Source organism: Enoplosus armatus, chromosome 4 (assembly GCF_043641665.1).
Source record: "Enoplosus armatus isolate fEnoArm2 chromosome 4, fEnoArm2.hap1, whole genome shotgun sequence".
In the NCBI taxonomy this organism is placed as follows: Eukaryota; Metazoa; Chordata; class Actinopteri; order Centrarchiformes; family Enoplosidae; genus Enoplosus; species Enoplosus armatus.
Genome location: NC_092183.1, coordinates 531,427 through 552,500, shown reverse-complemented (window position 1 = coordinate 552,500; position 21,074 = coordinate 531,427). Strand labels below are relative to the sequence as shown.

Sequence of the window (21,074 nt, the reverse complement as noted above, 5' to 3'; positions counted from 1 at the left end):
AAGCTCTTCGGTTTGATGGCGCCATAGAAATGAAGATATTGTTATTATAACACACACACACATATATTTCTGCAGGTTCCACACTGTGACTCGTCCGGCCCCGAGCTCTGAGGTCCAGAACAGACTGACGATCAGACCTGAGGACAGCACACACATTGTAACACACAGTCTGAGTCAGTACAGGACACACACTGCTGCCCTGCAGGTAGACACACACACACACACACACACACACACACACACACATACGCTTGTACTTCTATACCAGTGTGGATTCATTCGCCGTTGAAAATAGTCCCCAACAAATGCACCATTTCCTCCTGTTTGTTTAACGTTTGCTGACATCATCCGCACTGTGTGTGTGTGTGTACAGTCTGTGTATCCAGATGCAGTTCATATTGCTGGTCAGGATCTTCACTCTGTGTTTGAGGCTCTGGAGAGCAGACTGACAGACTGACTGAACACACCTGGACACTCCTGGACACACCTGGACTCACCTGGACACACCTGGACACTCCTGGACACTCCTGGACACACCTGGACACACCTGGACATTCCTGGACTCACCTGGACTCACCTGGACACACCTGGACACTCCTGGACTCACCTGGACTCACCTGGACACACCTGGACTCACCTGGACATTCCTGGACTCACCTGGACTCACCTGGACACACCTGGACACTCCTGGACTCACCCGGACTCACCTGGACACTCCTGGACCCACCTAGACACAGGAAGTGAAGTAACTGCTGCACTCTTCTTCTAAATGAAAGCTTCCTGTTTTCATCATCTCACTGCGACTCTCGATGGACAGTTTTTAAATCTCCAGGCAGCAGAACCCGACATGACTCCACACATTCTTCCTCCACACCTTCATCTTCACTTTCATCTTCATCTTCACCTTCACACAGCGGCAGGGGAAGTATTTATTGAAGTAAGCAGTCAGTAAGTAACTAGTAACTAAAGCTGTCAGATAAATAAAAAACGTAGCAGAAAATGGCTGCTCCTGTGTGTTTGTTTTGATCACCTGGTCGGTAACAGCTGTTACACCGACAAACATCTGTCCAGATGTGTCAACAAACAGCAGTAACTCACTGGTTTATATATAACATGTGTATCAGGGACGCTGTGGTTAAAACAGAGACCACTGAGAACGGCTGATGTGTTCACTGTCACTGGTTAACATGAACACCAACGTGCAGCCGGAGGAGGTCAGTGAACGCAACACGTCCAGTGTGTTTAACACTGAATGCTGAGCTTCCTTTCTGCTTTTGGAGGAGCTGTTGCCGTGTCTAATCAATCAATCAATTCATCAATTAAGATGGTATAACAACACCACACAGGGCTTGTGGGTAATGAAGTCCTCAACTCTCGTCTGCAGTCCGGTATTTCAGATCTGAAGAAGACAATCAGAAACCTGCAGCTGCAGTCTGTTAGTGAACCTCTGACCCTCACACACACACACACACACACACACACACACACACACACACACACGAGATGAGTGTGTGTGTGTTATATGACAGGAGGAACGTCGCCTCAGGCAAACCTCATCTTTAGAAACTGTTGACGTCTCAGAGTTCAGCTGTTTTCAGCCTTTTCAAACGCAAAAATTAATTTAAAAAATAATTCAGAAACATTTATGACAGACGTCAATTTCAGAGTCGCTGTGTAAACAGGAAGTCAGGTTTCTTCTTTGTTAACTCTTTCAGACAGTGTTGTGAGGTGCAGACAGTCAGAGAGAGAGACAGGCAGACAGACAGACAGACAGACAGTCAGAGAGAGAGACAGACAGACAGACAGTAAGAAAGACAGGCAGACAGACAGTCAGAGAGACAGACAGTAAGAAAGACAGGCAGACAGACAGTCAGAGAGACAGACAGACAGACAGAGTCAGAGAGACAGACAGTAAGAAAGACAGACAGGCAGACAGACAGACAGACAGGCAGACAGACAGTCAGAGAGACAGACAGGCAGGCAGACAGACAGTAAGAGAGAGAGACAGGCAGACAGACAGACAGACAGTCAGAGAGAGAGACAGACAGACAGACAGTAAGAAAGACAGGCAGACAGACAGTCAGAGAGACAGACAGACAGACAGAGTCAGAGAGACAGACAGTAAGAAAGACAGGCAGACAGACAGTCAGAGAGACAGACAGACAGACAGAGTCAGAGAGACAGACAGTAAGAAAGACAGACAGGCAGACAGACAGACAGACAGGCAGACAGACAGTCAGAGAGACAGACAGGCAGGCAGACAGACAGTAAGAGAGACAGACAGGCAGACAGTCAGAGAGACAGACAGACACTCAGTCAGACAGAGAGTCAGAGAGACAGACAGGCAGACAGACAGACAGGCAGTCAGAGAGACAGACAGGCAGACAGACAGACAGGCAGTCAGAGAGACAGACAGGCAGGCAGACAGACAGACAGACAGGCAGAGAGACAGACAAACAGACAGGAGTATCTTCAGTTGTATTATTATTAATGAGCGTGTCTCTGACTGACAGCAGCTGATGTTTCTCTGTCAGACAGACAGGCAGACAGACAGGCAGTCAGAGAGACAGACAGGTAGACAGACAGACAGGCAGTCAGAGAGACAGACGGACAGACAGACAGACAGACAAACAGACAGGAGTATCTTCAGTTGTATTATTATTAATGAGCGTGTCTCTGACTGACAGCAGCTGATGTTTCTCTGTCAGACAGACAGTCAGACAGACAGACAGACAGACAGGAGTATCTTCAGTTGTATTATTATTAATGAGCGTGTCTCTGACTGACAGCAGCTGATGTTTCCCTCTCAGCAGCTCCTCTGATCTAAAAGCAGTTATCACAGTTTAGGACGTTTACTTCAAACCTTCATGTTAAAATATCTCGTTTACTTCAGAACTCTTCGTCCTGCGGCGCAGACGAGCTGCCGATGACTGAAAACTCATTTTCACAACTCGCTCAATCACACAGACGTTTCAAAGTGCTGATTTTGGTAAATGACTATAATTAATCCTCCTGAGCGCCGGTTTGAGTCCCAGCGGTGCCGGGCTCACTGTTTGATTGACAGCTCTATTTTTAAGTCTTCCTGTGGACAACAGGAAGCGGAGCAGGAAGGAAATGGGACGTGACGGCTGCTGATGTGATGATGGACAGTTTGTCTCCGTCTCCTGCAGAAAGGCCTCTGGGCAAGGCACCAAATCCCAACATCAACTAAAAGAGATGGACTCTGCTGGTGTGGTCTGTAATTATAGGCTAGGTCTTCACAAGGCCAACTTGGTTCCTAGAAACAAAGACCCAAGCCAGGACCTGAAGTAGGCCGGGTCCAAATTATATTCAGTGGATCTGGTCGAGTCCTTAATCAGGTCTCTGGTCTATTGTCAATTTGGACTGGGTCTGGGATCCACTTTGACTCTGCTCAGATCTCATCTGGATCTAGTCTAATTACCCACAGGACTATTCGGACCAGGTGTAGTTATTCTTGGGTCTATTCAGATCAGGTTTGATTTCTGAGTCCCTATTGGATCAGGTCAAATTATCATCAGTTCTGGTTTCAGCCTGGGTCTGTTTGGGTCCCTTGTAGATCTAGGTCTAGGTGATCTTTTGGTCCATTTTGAACCAGGTCTGACTGACCCATGGTCCATGTACTAGAGTAAAGAGTGACACCCGCCCTCAGAGACAAGAACTGTTCTATCAATCATAAAACCAGAGAAGAAGAACAGGTGCTGCCGTCTGAATGTGGGTCATTTTATTCTGAAGCAGAAAACACGAACACAGAAGTGTGATGATCAGAGACCTGCTGTCTGAGTTCATGAAGCACAACTAAGTTTAATTAATATATAATAATAATAATAATAATAAAATGATTAAACAGCAGCTGACCAACAGTAGAACTGAATCTGTTCACAATCATTAAAGTTACAACCGAAATGTTGGAAACATTTTCTGTCACCGTGTGAACAGAAAAACTCACAATAAGAAGTGAAGTTACTGCGCATGTCCACAAAATCAGCCGTGACGGAGGCGGGGCTTCCGTTACGTACCAGGAAGAGTTTCCACGCGTGCTGGTGATCAGAGTGCTCCACGGTGAGTTTGAGCAGTTTTCATTTTTCTGATTTTCTGTTTTTCTTCACATGTTCAAAGTGAAGCTGCTGTTAGCATGAGGCTAACATTAGCAGCTGCGTCTAAGCTACGCACACACAGACACAGAGACAGAGAGAGAAACACGTGTGTGTGTGTGTGTGTGTGTGTGTGTGTGTGTGTGTGTGAGAGAGAGAGAGAGAGAGAGAGAATCTGACCTTGATTTCTGTATCTTTAACATCATTAATCTTATTACGACACAGTGTTTAAAGTCAGAGCTAACGCTGCTAAACAGGCTAGCTGAAGCAGACGCTGAGCCGTCTGTACGCCACGCCAGACTCCATTCACAAGCGTTCCAGTTTAAAGTTCCCTTCCCTTGTTAGACAGTGAACACATGTAGTAAAATATACAAGTAAATACTGATCCCATCTGAGGGTCACTCTTTAGTTCGGCACAAGTCAAATAATTCATATGTCTGTGGTTTTGATAAAATTGTATAATCTATTCTATTTTATTATACTTCATCACCCGTAAAACACATCTTAATGCTTAATACAGTTAATGCATTGGTCTAAGTGGTGCTGATTCAAACTGCTGCATACTCTAATGGTGTCTAACTACAGCAGTGGATCATAGTTTAAAAGCTTCTGTCATGTTGTTAGTAAAAGCTGGATACTTTCCTCTGCAAAAGACATCATACATACAAAAACAATTAGAATAATCTGTGAAAATGGATAAATACACATGCTAAATATACAACTGCACAGTCATTATTTGTTGACAAATGACTTTGCAGTTTTTTGAGTGAGGTTTGGCTTGAGTCTGTCATCGTTCTGATCATTAAATCCACTTAAATAATCCGATTTAAAGAGCTGCTCTGTGTTGGTGTGTTGTTGTGCAGCTCTCACCTGTCTGTCTGTGGATCAGGTGTTTCGATGATGTCATCAGGAGAGGACCAGCTGTTTGTGAACATCAGCAGCAGTTTCTCCTCCTCTTCTCCGTCCAGGAAGAGGAAACCCTTGACTGCTCAGCAGAGATGGGCCACAGTGAGTATCAGACTGTGACTTTACTGTGACGTTATTCTCCCTGAAGGATCTAATGGACGCAGGTACACAATGAAAACAGAAAAACAAGAGCTGTAGCTGAAATCAGGACACATACGGCATTACAGGTCTGAGAACAGTTGTGGAGATTTTAATCCTGTTAACAAAAGATATTTGGATCCTGCAGCATCTGATTGGATCCCTTTATTTTACTCAAACTGACACATGAAGGTGTGTGGAGCTCAGGAACCTGCAGCATGTCAGTCTAAAACAGAGTGAAGGTTTTAGAACTAGATCTTGACGCGGGGCCACGTGACCCAACGGGACCATAGATCATACTGCAGGACTCCGGTGATGTTGTGCTTTAGTGGTGGAAACAAATCAACCTGAGCCTTGTGGGGCCCCGGGGCCTGTTGGGTGATCCAGCCTAATCCAGCAGGTCCTTGAGTTTAAGAGGAGCGTGTATTCTGATGATGATGATCCCCCGATCATGTTACACAGTTCAGTTTCAGCTGATCTGAGTTCAGTTTGTTTCTGTTTGACCTCCAGAAGAAGCAGCAAGCAGAGAAGAGGAGGCGCAGCGCCTCCTCAGAGGAGAAGAGAGGCTCCTTCAAACAGAGGAGACTGCGGCTCAGTGACACAGCAGAGGAGGAGGAGCAGGAGGCGGCTGAAGCTCCTCCTCCTGCAGACGCTCAGGTAAACACTGCTCACACCTGTTGCACCAGTCAGGTTCCTTCTGGATCGTTCAGCAGTTGTTGGCGGGAGTCACCGGAAGGAAACATTTATTATTATTCAGAATCAGAAATACTTTATTGATCCCCAGGAGGAAATGACACAGTTACAGGTGTGCACAGTTAGAAATGAGCCCTGTACTCCTCCTCATCACCCTCACTGATACATCCAACTATTGCTGAGTCATCAGAAACCTCAGTCCTGAAAGCCCTCTGAAATATTGTTGTTATATTCTAATAATGATCATAATTAACTCTTCTTCTTCCAGTCTCCACCCACTGAGCAGACAGACAGGAGGGCACCACTGAAGAAGAAGGAGAAGAAGGAGAAGGATGGAGGGAAGGAAACAGGAAGGAGCAGCATCAAGACCTCCTCCCTGTTCAAACACAACCCAGAGATCCCAGAGATCCACAGGTACTCAGCTCCTCCTCGGATTGGCTGGACACACCCCCCTCTGATTCTGATTGGGTCATCAGAGTCATCCTTTCAGTTTCTCAGATATTATTGATCGATTCTGATGGTTATTGATCAGATATTTAATCAGTCACTAATCATGTTCCTTTCTTTCCTCTCTCCTCCCCTCCTCCCCCCTTAAGACCTGTGGTCTCTCAGTTAAAGGAGAAGGTTTTCACCAGTGACTCATTTTCAGACCTGGACCTGCACCCACACCTGGTACACACACACACACACACACACTCTCACACACACACATACACACTCACACTGTCACTCACACTGTCACTCACACTGTCACACACACTGTCACATACACGCACACACACACACACACACACACACACACACACACACACACACTCACACTCACACTCACACTGTCACTCACACTGTCACTCACACTGTCACTCACACTGTCACACACACTGTCACACACACTGTCACATACACGCACACACACACACACTCACACTCGCACATGCCGCTGGCCTAACATGATATATGATCATTGTTCTGTCTTCTGATTGGCTGGTTTCTGTCCACCAGGTGGCAACACTGAACAAAGTCCTAAATGTTTCCATGGTGACCAGGTGACGTCACACACACACACACACACACACACACACACACACACACACACACACCTCATTTTGTCCTCACAACATGAGTTATATATGCAGTTATACTGATACACTTCCGTGTGTGTGTCTCTGTGCGTGTGTGTGTGTGTGTGTGTGTGTGTGTGTGTGTGTCTCTTTCTCCGTGTGTGTGTGTGTCTCTCTCTCTCTCTCCGTGTGTGTGTCTCTCTCTCTCTCTCCGTGTGTGTGTGTGTGTGTGTGTGTGTGTGTGTGTCTCTGTGCGTGTGTGTGTGTGTGTGTCTCTGTGCGTGTGTGTGTGTGTGTGTGTGTGTGTCTCTCTCTCTCTCTCTCTCTCTCTCTCTCTCTCTCTCTCTCTCCGTGTGTGTGTGTGTGTGTGTGTCTCTCTCTCTCTCTGTGTGTGTGTGTGTGTGTGTGTCTCTCTCTCTCTGTGTGTGTGTGTGTGTGTGTGTCTCTCTCTCTCTCTCTCTCCGTGTGTGTGTGTGTGTGTGTCTCTCTCTCTCTCTGTGTGTGTGTGTGTGTGTGTGTCTCTCTCTCTCTCTCCGTGTGTGTGTGTGTGTGTCTCTCTCTCTCTCTCTCTCTCCGTGTGTGTGTGTGTGTGTGTGTGTCTCTCTCTCTCTCTCTCTCTCTCTCTCTCTCTCTCTCTCTCTCTCTCTCTCTCTCCGTGTGTGTGTGTGTGTCTCTCTCTCTCTCTCTCTCTCTCCGTGTGTGTGTGTGTGTGTGTGTGTGTCTCTCTCTCTCTCTCTCTCTCTCTCTCTCTCTCCGTGTGTGTGTGTGTGTGTGTGTTCAGTGTTCAGAAGCAGACTGTTCCAGCTCTCCTGTCAGGACGGGACGCTGTAGTTCGCTCTCAGACCGGATCAGGTGACACACATTTGAAATACTTCTTCTTTACCTGCCGTCTGACTGCAACGCGTCTCTGTGGACTGACGTTAGCTACATGTTCATGTGCTGCGGGACAGAGACCTGGACCCTCTGGTTGATGGAGTCCTGTATTGAAAGACAAGCAGTCAGTGATGGTTGAATGTGTCTCTACAGGTAAGACTCTGTCCTACGCCGTCCCTGTGGTTCAGAGTCTCCAGGCGGTCCGGCCGAAGGTCAGCAGGTCCGACGGTCCTCTGGCTGTCGTCATCGTCCCGACCAGAGAGGTTCGGTCTGACTAAACCGGTTTCACTCCATCTGTTTCCTGCTGCCTTCGTGCTACAGACCAGGAAGCTGGCATGTTGATCAGCCAGGCTAGCTGTTTCCCCCTGTTTCCAGTCTTTATGCTAAGCTAAGCTAACCATCTCCAGCTCTGTCTGAACAGTGACATGAGATGATGAAGATGAAGCGAAAAACTGATTTATAAGTTTCACCACATGATTCGCTAACTGTCTCTCTCTCTGCCTGTCTCTCTCCCTCTCTCTGCCTGTCTCTCTCCCTCTCTCTGCCTGTCTCTCTCCCTCTCTCTGCCTGTCTGTCTGTCTCTCTCTCTGCCTGTCTCTCTCCCTTTCTCTGCCTGTCTGTCTGTCTGTCTCTCTCCCTCTCTCTGCCTGTCTGTCTGTCTCTCTCTCTGCCTGTCACTCTCCCTCTCTGCCTGTCTGTCCCTCTGTCCTTGTCTGTCCCTCTGTCCTTGTCTGTCTCTCTGCCTGCCGGTCTCTCTCTGCCTGCCGGTCTCTCTGCCTGTCTGCCTGTCTGTCTCTCTCTCTCTCTCTCTGCCTGTCTGTCTCTCTGTCCTTGTCTGTCTCTCTGCCTGTCTGTCTCTCTCTCTCTCTCTCTCTGCCTGTCTGTCTCTCTGTCCTTGTCTGTCTCTCTGCCTGTCTGTCTGTCTGTCTGTCTCTCTCTCTCTCTCTCTCTCTCTCTCTCTCTCTCTCTCTCTGCCTGTCTGTCTCTCTGTCCTTGTCTGTCTCTCTGCCTGTCTGTCTGTCTCTCTCTCTCTCTCTCTCTCTCTCTGTCCTTGTCTGTCTCTCTGTCCTTGTCTGTCTCTCTGCCTGTCTGTCTCTCTCTCTCTCTCTCTCTCTCTCTCTGCCTGTCTGTCTCTCTGTCCTTGTCTGTCTCTCTGCCTGTCTGTCTCTCTCTCTCTCTCTCTCTCTGCCTGTCTGTCTCTCTGTCCTTGTCTGTCTCTCTGCCTGTCTGTCTCTCTCTCTCTCTCTCTCTGCCTGTCTGTCTGCCTCTCTCTCTCTCTCTCTCTCTCTCTGTCCTTGTCTGTCTCTCTGTCCTTGTCTGTCTCTCTGCCTGTCTGTCTCTCTCTCTCTCTCTCTCTGCCTGTCTGTCTCTCTGTCCTTGTCTGTCTCTCTGCCTGTCTGTCTCTCTCTCTCTCTCTCTCTCTCTCTCTCTGCCTGTCTGTCTCTCTGTCCTTGTCTGTCTCTCTGCCTGTCTGTCTGTCTCTCTCTCTCTCTCTCTCTCTCTCTCTCTCTCTCTCTGCCTGTCTGTCTCTCTGTCCTTGTCTGTCTCTCTGCCTGTCTGTCTGTCTCTCTCTCTCTCTCTCTCTCTCTCTGTCCTTGTCTGTCTCTCTGTCCTTGTCTGTCTCTCTGCCTGTCTGTCTCTCTCTCTCTCTCTCTCTCTCTCTGCCTGTCTGTCTCTCTGTCCTTGTCTGTCTCTCTGCCTGTCTGTCTCTCTCTCTCTCTCTCTCTCTCTCTCTCTGCCTGTCTGTCTCTCTGTCCTTGTCTGTCTCTCTGCCTGTCTGTCTCTCTCTCTCTCTCTCTCTGCCTGTCTGTCTGCCTCTCTCTCTCTCTCTCTCTCTCTGTCCTTGTCTGTCTCTCTGTCCTTGTCTGTCTCTCTGCCTGTCTGTCTCTCTCTCTCTCTGCCTGTCTGTCTCTCTGTCCTTGTCTGTCTCTCTGCCTGTCTGTCTCTCTCTCTCTCTCTCTCTGCCTGTCTGTCTCTCTGTCCTTGTCTGTCTCTCTGCCTGTCTGTCTGTCTGTCTCTCTCTCTCTCTCTCTCTCTCTCTCTCTCTCTCTCTCTCTCTCTCTCTGCCTGTCTGTCTCTCTGTCCTTGTCTGTCTCTCTGCCTGTCTGTCTCTCTCTCTCTCTCTCTCTGCCTGTCTGTCTCTCTCTCTCTCTCTCTCTCTCTCTGCCTGTCTGTCTCTCTGTCCTTGTCTGTCTCTCTGCCTGTCTGTCTCTCTCTCTCTCTCTCTCTCTCTCTGCCTGTCTGTCTCTCTGTCCTTGTCTGTCTCTCTGCCTGTCTGTCTGTCTCTCTCTCTCTCTCTGCCTGTCTGTCTCTCTGTCCTTGTCTGTCTCTCTGCCTGCCTGTCTGTCTCTCTCTCTCTCTCTGCCTGTCTGTCTCTCTGTCCTTGTCTGTCTCTCTGCCTGTCTGCCTGTCCATCAGCTCGCCCAGCAGACGTTTCAGACCTTCCAGAAGCTTCTGAAGGTAATAAATAAACATCAGATCTCAGCTGTTCATGTTTCTCTGGTCGTTGAAGGATCAGTGGATTTATTCCTCCTCCAAAGTCTGAAAGAAACCGTGAACTTGACAAACGATCCTCATCACCGGCTCCAGAGCTTTCAGCCACATTTCATGGCCTTCATCATAAGCCTGTGGCTGATTCTCTACTCCCTCTGTAACAAACTCTCCTCACTAAAGGTGACATCGTCAGGTGTAGTCTTCAGGCGACGTGTTTTGTCTTGAAAAATGACATTAAGGACAATTGTTATCTAATTAGTTTATTCTTTTATTATCTAAATAGTTGCTGATTAAGTTTCTTTTGATCGATTAATCAACTAATCATTTCAGCTCTAATAGCATCAGTAACGAGGGATGGTCTCTAGCTGCTTAACAGTTAAAACCAGAAACGGTTCAGGAAGGCTTTTACTGTGAAGGAGCTGCAGGAAGTGTTGAAAACAACAGCTGATTCAGGTGTGCTCTTTCTCTCTCTCTCTCGCGCTCTCTGCAGCCGTTTACCTGGATCGTCCCAGGTGTCCTGATGGGAGGAGAGAAGAGGAAAGCAGAGAAGGCCAGGTACAGCACCTGTACTCACCTGCTGCTGCGTCTTCTTCTTCTGCCTTCTTTTCCTGTGCTGCTCGCAGGTCTTGAGCAGGTTTCAAGAATCCTTGATGAGGTTATTGGTACCTTGAGAAGGTTCAATGAGTCCATGAGGAACTTCTAATTGGCCTTGAGAAGGATTCAAGGAATAATTCAGGAAGTGCTTGAGGATGTTCCAGGATTCCTTGAAGAAGTTTTAGGGGTCCTTGTTGAAGTTCCTGAGGTTCTTGATGACTTTCCAGGGGCCCTGGAAGAGGTTGTAAAGATTATATTGTCCCAAAACACAAATGAATCTCTGCTCACAGCTGGGAAAGTTCCTCTAGCGCCCCCTACAGGCTACGGAGTCCATTATAGCCACAACCTGATTAATCTGCTCTTATTAAAGATATAAAGTTTGTCCTGAGGGGGGCGCTGGAGTCAATAAACTGTAAAGAGTCGTAGTACTTCGTTAGTCAGTGACATTACGAGATCAGCAGGCGAAGTCTTGCTGTCGAGCTCTCTGCTGGACTGACCGACGTCTCCCTTCAGGTTACGTAAAGGCATCAACATCCTGGTTTCAACTCCGGGACGTCTGGTGGATCACATCAAAAATACCCTGAGCATCGCCTTCAGTGCTGTTCGCTGGCTGATCCTGGACGAGGCCGACCGGTAACTCACGTGTTTCTAACTGCAGGACGTTCACGTTGTTTTCTGTATTTCAACAGTAATAGTGTGAGCGTAGTGTTGTGTTCTTTCAGATGTGAAGTTACAGATCCACACAATGTTTTTCTGTTCTGAAAATGAAAGGAAACGTCTCATCAAGCAAGTTGTTTATTGAACATGTGCAGAATCAGAAATGTTAAAAGGAGATGTTGTAGTTTTAGCAGCAGTAAGTTGACGACATGACGAGACAACTTTTGAGCATCTGGTAAAAAAGATTTCTGCACTCAGTTTATTCACAATATTTTGATGGTGTGTGTGTGTGTGTGTGTGTGTGTGTGTGTGTGTGTGTGTGTGTGTGTGTGTGTGTGTGTGTGTGTGTGTGTTCAGGACCTTGGACCTGGGCTTTGAGAAGGATCTGACGGTCATATTAAACAGTCTGAACTCTACAGGCCCGAGCAGACAGAACGTCCTGCTGTCTGCTACACTGACTCATGGTAAATACACACAAACTGATGCGTCTTAGTTTTCTTTATTTCGACTCTTTTCTCCTACTTTTGTGTTTTTGTTAAATTTGGGATTTTCAAACTCTCACTGTTGACCCCCCCCCCCCCCAAACAAAGTTCAGATAACTGTTTACATTTAGTCACATGGTCTCATGCAGCTCCTGTCTGCAGTTCTGCAGCGTCTGTTGCCTCTGATTCAGAGTGTGAGGACACATCAGCTGTGAGAAGCTGCCGCAGTCACCTGTCTCTTTCACCTCACACACTATCTTTGCATCACGTCCCTCCCTCCTTCTCCCTGGGGAGACACCTCACAGTTTGAAAACCTCTGGAGCAGTCTTCCCTCTCACCTGTGTCAGCATCACCTGGTCTGGTGTTCAGCAGGGAGACGGAGTAACCAGCACAACGTCCCGCTGTGTTTCAGGTGTGACTCGGTTAGCAGATGTTTGTCTCAATGACCCAGTCAACATCCACGTGTCTGGCCCCGCCTCCTCTGATCTCATCACCACCAGCTCTACTGTGACCTCTGACCCCAGCACAGCCAACCAATCAGAGAGCTTTGCTGTGCCAGAGGCTTTGAAGCAGTTTGTGGTGGTGGTTCCCAGTAAGATCAGACTGGTCTGCCTCGCTGCTTTCATACTGGACAAATGCAAGGTAAGCAATAAAAAATAAATAAATATCTATATTTATGTACACAACAGAAGCTCTCAGCAGACGCTGACCAGATGTCGTCGTCGTTGTTGTTCAGTTTTCTCAGAACAACAAACTCATCGTCTTCGTCTCGAGTTGCGAGGCCGTCGAGTTCCTCCACTCTCTCTTCACCTCCGTCCTCTCTGGGCCCTCGACCAATCAGAAGCCTCGGATCAGCTTTCTGCGTCTCCATGGCAACATGAAGCAGGAGGTAATACTGCCATCTGCTGGTTTCCTGCTCCTCGGCGCTCGCTGGTGGAGTATTTACGCGATCAGCTGACAGTCCGCCTGCGTGTGTTTGTTTTCTCGTCCAGGAGCGCTCGGAGGTCTTCCAGCAGTTTTCAGTGTCTCAGTCTGGAGTCCTGCTGTGTACGGTCAGTGTCCCTGTTTTACACCATGCTGTCTGTGTTTACGGCCTCAGGTCTGATCGAGCCCCCCCTCACAGCCACCCAAAACAAATACAGAACATCTAGAGTTCCCTATGCAGCATATACAACATGTGTGACACAGCATGTTACCTGTGTTATATTTCTGTTATAAAACGCGTGTTTCAGGACGTCGCAGCCAGAGGTCTGGACCTTCCTCAGGTCACCTGGATCATACAGGTATGTAACAGCTACAGCAGAGGTGACCCTTTAATATGAAGAGATTTTCCCTCTCAGATTTCACAGTAATAAAGCAACATTTTGGAAAAGGAGTTTTGTGTCGTTTTTCTTTGTATTCGAGTCTCCAGCCCTCCAGCCAATCAAAGCCCTGGATTCTCTGTGGGTGTGGTTTTTGCTGCTGTGTGACATCACTTTGTGTTTCAGTACACTCCCCCCGCAGCGGCTGCAGAGTACGTTCATCGTGTCGGTCGGACGGCTCGTATTGGAGGAAGAGGAAACAGCCTCATCTTCCTCACGCCCGCTGAGACTGCCTTCATCACCGAGCTGGCCAATCACAACATCAGGTCTGTTGACTGACAATCTCAGTACCAATCTCAGTACCATTGCAGCATAATGTAGTACCACACCGATGGTACTACTGATGGTACTAATACAATATTTCTGTTGGCCCACTTCCTGGTTTTGACTGTGGGGCTGTTGTTGTGTTTCAGCCTATCAGAGATGAAGCTGCAGGACATCCTGTCCAGTCTGATGAAGGACGACACTTACAAGGGACGGGGCAAATACCACAGCAAGGTAGGACACCTTCAAGTCACTTTATTTATAAAGCCAACATCATAGTCTGTACAGCAGACAACCCCCTCTGTCCTCAGACCCTCTGTCCTCAGACCCCTCTGTCCTCAGACCCTCTGTCCTCAGACCTTCAATTCAGATGAAGAAAAACTCCCCAACCAAACCCTCTCAGGACGGACAGACAGGAAGTAGATGTCGAGTCAGAAAAGATTCACAACAGAAAATCATTGATTATACAACTACAGATGACAAACTGTCGATCCAGGGGGACAGCTGAGCAGGTTCAGGTGTCGCCCACTAAGAAGTATCTGAGTCAGACCACCTCCTCTCTACCACAGAGACCTGGCAGACTCTCAAACACAGAGGAGGACAACAGATTCACACAGAGACAGACATGATAACATGCTAACTAGGAGAGAGAGAGGGACAGGGAGAGGCTGAATCTCCTGGAGGACAAAGATCCAGATCAAAGACAGGAGGAGGACCGACAACCAGGAGGGACAGGTCCCAGGACGGCCGATGTTCCAGCACAGAGAAGAGTAGAGGAGGAGGAGGAGTAGGCTAGTTGAAATCAGACTTAGAGAATTAGGCAACACCTCCACCCTGGGAGGTGGTGTAGTTGGTGGTTTGGTTTCAGCTATGTTTCACATAAATCATCATGTCCAGAAGAATTAAATCATTTATCAGTAAGACTTTGGTAGATCATGATCTGGTATTCATAAAACCACAGTTTTCAATACTAGACAAACTGCTGGTGGTACTAGTAGATCTAAAAGGATTTGAGATGTTTCGTGGAGTCTTTTGGGCGACTATGAGGGTTTTTGTTGAGGTTGTAAGGATTCTTCAGTCTCTGTATATTTGGAGGTTCCAGCTGCCTTTTGAATGAGTTTCTATGATTTTTGATGGAGTTCCAGTGGTCCGTGAGGCCTTTCCAGGACTCTTTAAGAGGATTCCAGGGATGGTTGATGTGTTTTAAGGGTCCTTCAGGGGATTTCAGGAACCTTTGTGAACCTTTGAGTGGTGTCCATGGATCTTTAAAGAGGTTCAAGGGTTCCTTCAAGTGTGTAAAGAGGTGTCTGGGACCTTTGTGTTGGTGCCAGGGATCCATCCGGGCATTCATAGGGTATTTAAGTGCACTGTACAATTTCCCCCCGGGGATCAATAAAGTATTTCTGATTCTGATTCTGAAGTGGGTTCCAGGAGTCTTTTAGAGCGATCCAGAGATATTTTGGGGTGTTCTAATGGATTTCGAGTGGGGCATAGGGATCTTTAAAGGGTTCCAGGTCCTTTCCGGTGTTCTAAGAGCTTTTGAATTTGTTCCAGGGGTCTTTGTGAGGGTTTGAATTGTCCCTCGGGTTATATCAGAGGTGTATTTGGAGGTTCTAGTTGTGTTTAAGGGATTTTCAGGGTTTTTTGGTGTACTGGGTACACGGGGACTGCAGTGGATTCCAGGGCTCTGCTCAGTCTGGAGAGTCTCCATGAATCTGTTCTGAACCAACAGGCAGCTGAGACTCAGACGGTGAAACCACCTGCTGTTTCTCTGACGGTGATAAGAATCATTTTTTAAACACTTGTTTCTTTTTCTTTATAAAGACCCAAACATGACGGTGTCAGACTGAAGAGCTCCAACAAAGACTCTGAATACAAAGACTTGTAGTGACGGTAAAACCAGCAGGGGGACGTGTTTGTGAAGGATCACTTCAGACAGTTTCATTGAAGCGTTTCTAAAGAAACCTGATGTGACTCCTGCAGCAGGTTGAAACAGGAAACATCTGCAGGTTCAGGTTCTAGTTTCTGACGTCTCTGATTCAAACATGTTGGACCTCTGTGATGATCTGATGTTTGACGCCGACTCACAGACTGTCAGGAGAGATCTGAGCAGCTGACTCTTTGACACCATCACACTCATCGGTGAAGACCTTTGTTTAAACATCTGTTGAACATGAAGTCTGTTTCATAGAAACTGAAATAAACACTTCAGCTCAACATCCTCTGTCTGATCAGCTGGACATCAGAGGGTTTACTGCCTTAGTCTCAGTCCGGTCCTGGTCTTTTCTCTGATCGTCTCTTGGTGTTGTAGGACCCATTTGAACTAGATAATGCTATGATAATAGATAATAGATAATAAATGATGCTAATGAGATAATCATTTAATCACATTTAGATTTTGGTTAATACTGAAAATCTGCATTTTATTCACCATGAAACCAACAAAAAGCAGTCAAAAGTTATTAGAGGAGTCAAATGTCAATAAAAACAGTGTATTTATAGTTGAAGAGGACCTATTATGCTTTTCCTTATTTTCTGTCATATGCATAGTGTTTCAATGTTGGATATTCCTATTAAACGTTACCGAAGTTGCCAAATAATGAGGAAAGCGTATGTAAAAGTAATCCCTGTGAGCCGAAAGCTCAGTCTGCAGACTGCTCTGAACGCTCCCTTCGCTTTTCGAGTCTCACTTCCGTGAGACGTAATAAGCCTCAGGGATGGTCATCTGCTCAGGGCACAGCAGTGACAGCACGGCCCCCCCTCAGTCTGTCTGAGTTGCTGCTCTGCTCAGGACGGCTCTTTACTGCCGCTCAGGTTGTTCAGTGTCTCACAGAAAGAGCTTATCTAAGTTACTGTTGCTGTCCTGCAGTCGGCCACAGCGGCTCAGTATGAAGCGGCGCGCTGTGCTCAGGGCTCAGAGGCGTCCCCCTGCCCAGGGAGCCGGCCAATCAGAGGAAAGCCTTGAAGAGACAGGAGGTTAGACGGCTGTCAGACAGAGGGTGAACTGAGGGGCCGCATGAAGAATACTTAACCTCCGGTAAATTGGTTAAGTAGATCTCGGGGGGGCACTTTATTATTATCTTAATAATAAAGCGCGATGTCAGACTGATAATGTAGTCTTTCTATCTTCACCTCAAACACTTCAGTTTGTTTCCTCACCCTGAAATCATGCTGCCTGCAGGTCTGGACTGAAATCATGCTGCCTGCAGGTCTGGACTAACCTGCTCATGTCATTTGTGTTAGTCCAGATTAGTCGAAAGAAAGAAGCTGAATTTCCAACACTCCAATTCCTGTCTCTCTCTCTCTCTCTCTGCCTGCCTGTCGCTCTCTCTCTGCCTGCCTGTCTCTCTCTCTCTGCCTGTCTCTCTCTCTCTCTTCCTGTCTCTCTCTCTCTCTCTCTGCCTGTCTCTCTCTCTCTCTTCCTGTCTCTCTCTCTCTCTCTGCCTCTCTCGCTCTCTCTCTGCCTGCCTGTCTCTCTCTCTCTCTGCCTGTCTCTCTCTCTCTCTTCCTGTCTCTCTCTCTCTCTCTGCTTATCTCTCTCTCTCTGCCTCTCTCTCTCTCTCTGCTTGTCTCTCTCTCTCTCTCTGCCTGTCTCCCTCTCTCTGTCTGCCTGTCTCTCTCTCTCTTCTTGTCTCTCTCTCTGCCTTCCTGTCTCTCTCTCTCTCTGTCTTCCTGTCTCTTTCTCTCTCTTCCTGTCTCTCTCTCTCTCTCTCTTCCTGTCTCTCTCTCTCTGCCTTCCTGTCTCTCTCTCTCTCTTCCTGTCTCTCTCTCTCTCTTCCTGTCTCTCTCTCTCTGTCTTCCTGTCTTTTTCTCTCTCTGCCTGTCTCTCTTTCTCTTCCTGTCTCTCTCTCTCTCTCTCTTCCTGTCTCTCTCTCTCTCTCTCTCTTCCTGTCTCTCTCTCTCTCTCTCTTCCTGTCTCTCTCTCTCTCTCTTCCTGTCTCTCTCTCTGTCTTCCTGTCTCTTTCTCTCTCTGCCTGTCTCTCTCTCTCTTCCTGTCTCTCTCTCTCTCTCTCTCTCTCTTCCTCTCTCTCTTCCTGTCTCTCTCTCTCTCTCTCTCTTCCTGTCTCTCTCTCTCTCTCTTCCTGTCTCTCTCTCTGTCTTCCTGTCTCTTTCTCTCTCTGCCTGTCTCTCTCTCTCTTCCTGTCTCTCTCTCTCTGCCTTCCTGTCTCTCTCTCTCTCTCTCTCTTCCTGTCTCTCTCTCTCTCTCTCTCTCTTCCTGTCTGTCTGTCTGTCTGTCTGTCTCTCTCTCTCTCTCTCTCTTCCTGTCTGTCTGTCTGTCTGTCTCTCTCTCTCTCTCTCTCTCTCTTCCTGTCTATCTGTCTGTCTGTCTCTCTCTCTCTTCCTGTCTGTCTGTCTCTCTCTCTCTCTCTTCCTGTCTGTCTCTCTCTCTCTTCCTGTCTGTCTGTCTGTCTCTCTCTCTCTTCCTGTCTGTCTGTCTCTCTCTCTCTCTCTCAGAGTTCGTCCAAAGCTCTGGAGCAGGAGACCCGAGAGAGAGCGACGGTCCTGCAGACGGAGTTTGAAGACCTGGTTCACTCAGACTCTGAGTCAGTTCAGACCGCTAAGAAAGGTGTGTGACGCTTCGTGTGGGTTTGTGAGCAATCATTGGTTGTGATGTCATCCCGTGAGTTCCTGTTGGTTGACGTGTGTTCCTGTGATGTCACTGTGATGTCACCAGCGCTACAGTCCTTCCTGCGAGCGTACACCACCTACCCCGCTAACCTCAAACACATCTTCCACATCCGCTCGCTCCACCTGGGACACACCGCCAAGAGCTTTGGCCTCAGAGACGCTCCGCAGCACCTGAGCGCCGTCACGGGCCCCTCGGGCCCCGGAGCCAGGAACCACAGCAAGTACAGGAACCACAACAAGAACCAGGCCAGGAGTCCGGTCAAGAACCAGAACAAGACGGCCAGCGGTATAACTGCAGGACAGGGCAGACCGGGAGGAAAGAGGTAAGTCTTTAAAGGGTCGGTCCTCTTCAGCCGAGCCGTGATGGACGCATCTGAAAGAGTCCTGTTTTACAATCAACACACACACACACACTCTGCTCTGTGTGTGTGTGTCTGACACGTTTGTCTGTCTCTGCTCATTAACACACACACCCTGCTGAGATGACTGACAGTAACACACACACACACACTCCTATACATAATTAAAGCCACTGCTCCCTTCAGTCACAGATCATGTTTACTGTGTTAGTGTTAGTGTGTGTGTGTGTGTGTTAACAGCTGCTCCTCACAGCGGGCTTGTCTGGACACGGTCTGACCACACACACACACACACACACACTGTTAGTGGTCAGTAGAGACATAATTACAGGTGTGTGTCTGTGTCCCACCTCCTCAGTATCCCACAATCCTTTGGGTGCTGTAATGGTGCGTTCAGGTCCCTCTCATGAACTGATAAAATTGGTTAAATATATTCTTCAGGACGTCAGTCTGCCGTTGTTATTTATTCCAGTCATCAGATCTCATGTTCAGACTCAAACCATCAACCTGTCAGTCCCTCTCACTTCCTGTCTGTGGCTCTCAGCTCTCAGCCCATTGGTTCCTACTGAAGACATCAATCTTTCAATTCAATTCAGTTTTATTTATATAGCGAACAAAAGTCGTCTCATGACACTTTACAGATAGAGCCGGTCTATAATGTTATTACAGAGACCAACAGGTCCCACCATGAGAAGCACTGTGGAGAGAGACAGACAGACAGAGAGACAGAAAGACAGAGATGTATAGCAGCAGTAGCCATAGCATCTGTAATTATAATAATGGAAATGTGACTGATAATAGTAGTTGCAGCTGTAATAATAACTGAAATATTATTAATAATAACAATAACAACTTTAATAATAACATAATTACGACTAATAATAATAACTGTAGTAAATCTTTAAACAGAGTCAGACTGTAGTTTCATGTTCTGACCAGCAGGAGGAGCTGTGAAGAAGAGTTATTGATCAGTCAGTGCTGCTGAGGTCTCACACACACACACACACACACACACACACACACACTTTCATATTTCACATTTCACGTTTTCAATTTGTGTAAAGTTGTTAGAGGAGGAAACCAGAAACTGACTCGATGAATAACTGAAGCTGTGACTGAAAGTGAAGAGCTGGAAACAGCGATGAGGAGGCTGTGACCTTCATCACAACACAGACGTCATATTTCCATCATGTTCTCCACACGGTTCTCCATCATGTTCTCCACACGGTTCTCCATCGTCTGAGCTTCCACTGGAGCTCTTTAATGACGTCATCTCGTCGCGTCCTCTTCTTCTTCTGTGGTGGTTTAATGGCAGCGACTGGAGAATTAGCTCCACCAGTTAAAACAACGAGCCACCATTTTGTGTCAAACGTCATGAACACAGAAGCTCTCCTGATGATTTAACCTCACTGTTAATGTGAAGCTCTGTGATTGGCTGTTTGTTAGTGAAATGCATCCTGGGAGTCGTAGTCGACTTCTCTCCTTCAGTCTCGGTGTCCACAGACGGTCAGCAGTTCTGGACATGAGGAGCATGACGTGTTTCAGCTGTTAGTTTTGAAGATTTGACTGAATTGTGATTATTTTCTCCTCCTCAGGTTCTCTCCTGGCCAGAGGGAGGTCAGTCTGTCTCGCTCTGAGTTCTCCAGCGGGTTAGAGGGAGGAGACGCCAAGAAGAAGAAGAAGAAGAAGAAGAAGAAGACGTCAGGAGAGGAGGAGGAGTAATGAGGAGGTGCAACAGCTGCCTGATGACGCCTCACTGTTAGAAAGACACAACATCAAATCAGAGATCAAACACGGAGCTGACTGACTCATTTACAGGATGCAAGTCCTGGAAAACTCCTGGAAAACTCCTGGAAAAGTCTGACTGTTCAAACAGAACATGAGACGACCTTTAGAGGCCCAAAGTCAGGACGGGACAGCCTGACCTGACGGTTAGCTTACAGCTAACCTTACAGCTAGCTGTAAGCTAACGTTTGTGCTGTCAGCTCATTGGCTGTCATCTGAATGTTTTCTTGAATACAGTCAAAATACTTTTTCATGAATCTTCTTTTCTTCTTGAAACCTTTAGAGGCTGCAGCGCTGACCTGACATGAACTCAGTCTGCCCTCTGATTGGTCTCTTTTTCAAAGAGGACTTGACTTTTACTTCTACGTTGGTGAAGCTGCAGAGACTTCAGTTTAAACCGACTCACGGTGTGTTTTTAGAGTTCATCTGTCACAATGTCAAGAGTAATGTGATCCAGGTGTTCATGTGATATTTCGATATTTCTACAGCTGGATGTCTTCCATGAAGCAGTAAAAAGATGTATTTTTCTTTGTTGTAGTAATACTGCAGTAATACTGCAGCTGCAGGTGGACATGAACAGAACAAATCAAGCGTTTGTCTTCTCTCTTGTGGACACAGAAGTGATCTGAAATCCAGATTCTGACATTAAATCAGATATTAAAGTGAA

The 21,074-nt window shown here is 47.3% G+C and overlaps 2 protein-coding genes across 2 annotated transcripts in view; both read left to right on the top strand.

Annotated features, from left to right (window-relative positions):
- ak8 (adenylate kinase 8) overlaps nt 1-983 on the top strand; it is a 17,463-nt gene extending 16,480 nt beyond the window's left edge. The window contains exons 14-15 of the mRNA XM_070904747.1: nt 76-205; nt 374-983. Coding sequence (XP_070760848.1) covers nt 76-205; nt 374-457 — 214 coding nt within the window. The 3' untranslated portion in view covers nt 458-983. The remainder of the gene's footprint in view (nt 1-75; nt 206-373) is intronic.
- A 3,085-nt stretch (nt 984-4,068) lies between these two features.
- Nucleotides 4,069-21,074, top strand: ddx31 (DEAD (Asp-Glu-Ala-Asp) box polypeptide 31). Its single transcript, XM_070904232.1, has 21 exons — nt 4,069-4,080; nt 5,002-5,120; nt 5,667-5,813; nt 6,118-6,263; nt 6,446-6,521; nt 6,852-6,895; nt 7,692-7,762; nt 7,937-8,046; nt 10,202-10,243; nt 10,767-10,831; nt 11,384-11,503; nt 11,885-11,991; nt 12,422-12,651; nt 12,746-12,898; nt 13,002-13,061; nt 13,242-13,292; nt 13,497-13,636; nt 13,784-13,868; nt 18,090-18,201; nt 18,310-18,586; nt 20,218-21,074. The coding sequence occupies exons 2-21, from the start codon at nt 5,010-5,012 to the stop codon at nt 20,342-20,344; spliced, it is 2,274 nt and encodes a 757-aa protein (XP_070760333.1). The 5' UTR covers nt 4,069-4,080; nt 5,002-5,009; the 3' UTR covers nt 20,345-21,074.

What these genes read in the sequence shown, in the direction of transcription:
- ddx31 (XM_070904232.1), top strand. Translation starts at nt 5,010, where the DNA reads ATGATGTCATCAGGAGAGGACCAGCTGTTTGTGAACATCAGCAGCAGT. An exon ending in CCTTCCAGAAGCTTCTGAAG is followed by an intron (nt 10,244 to 10,766) that starts GTAATAAATAAA and finishes CGCTCTCTGCAG; the next exon opens with CCGTTTACCTGGATCGTCCC. An exon ending in GTCTGCTACACTGACTCATG is followed by an intron (nt 11,992 to 12,421) that starts GTAAATACACAC and finishes GCTGTGTTTCAG; the next exon opens with GTGTGACTCGGTTAGCAGAT.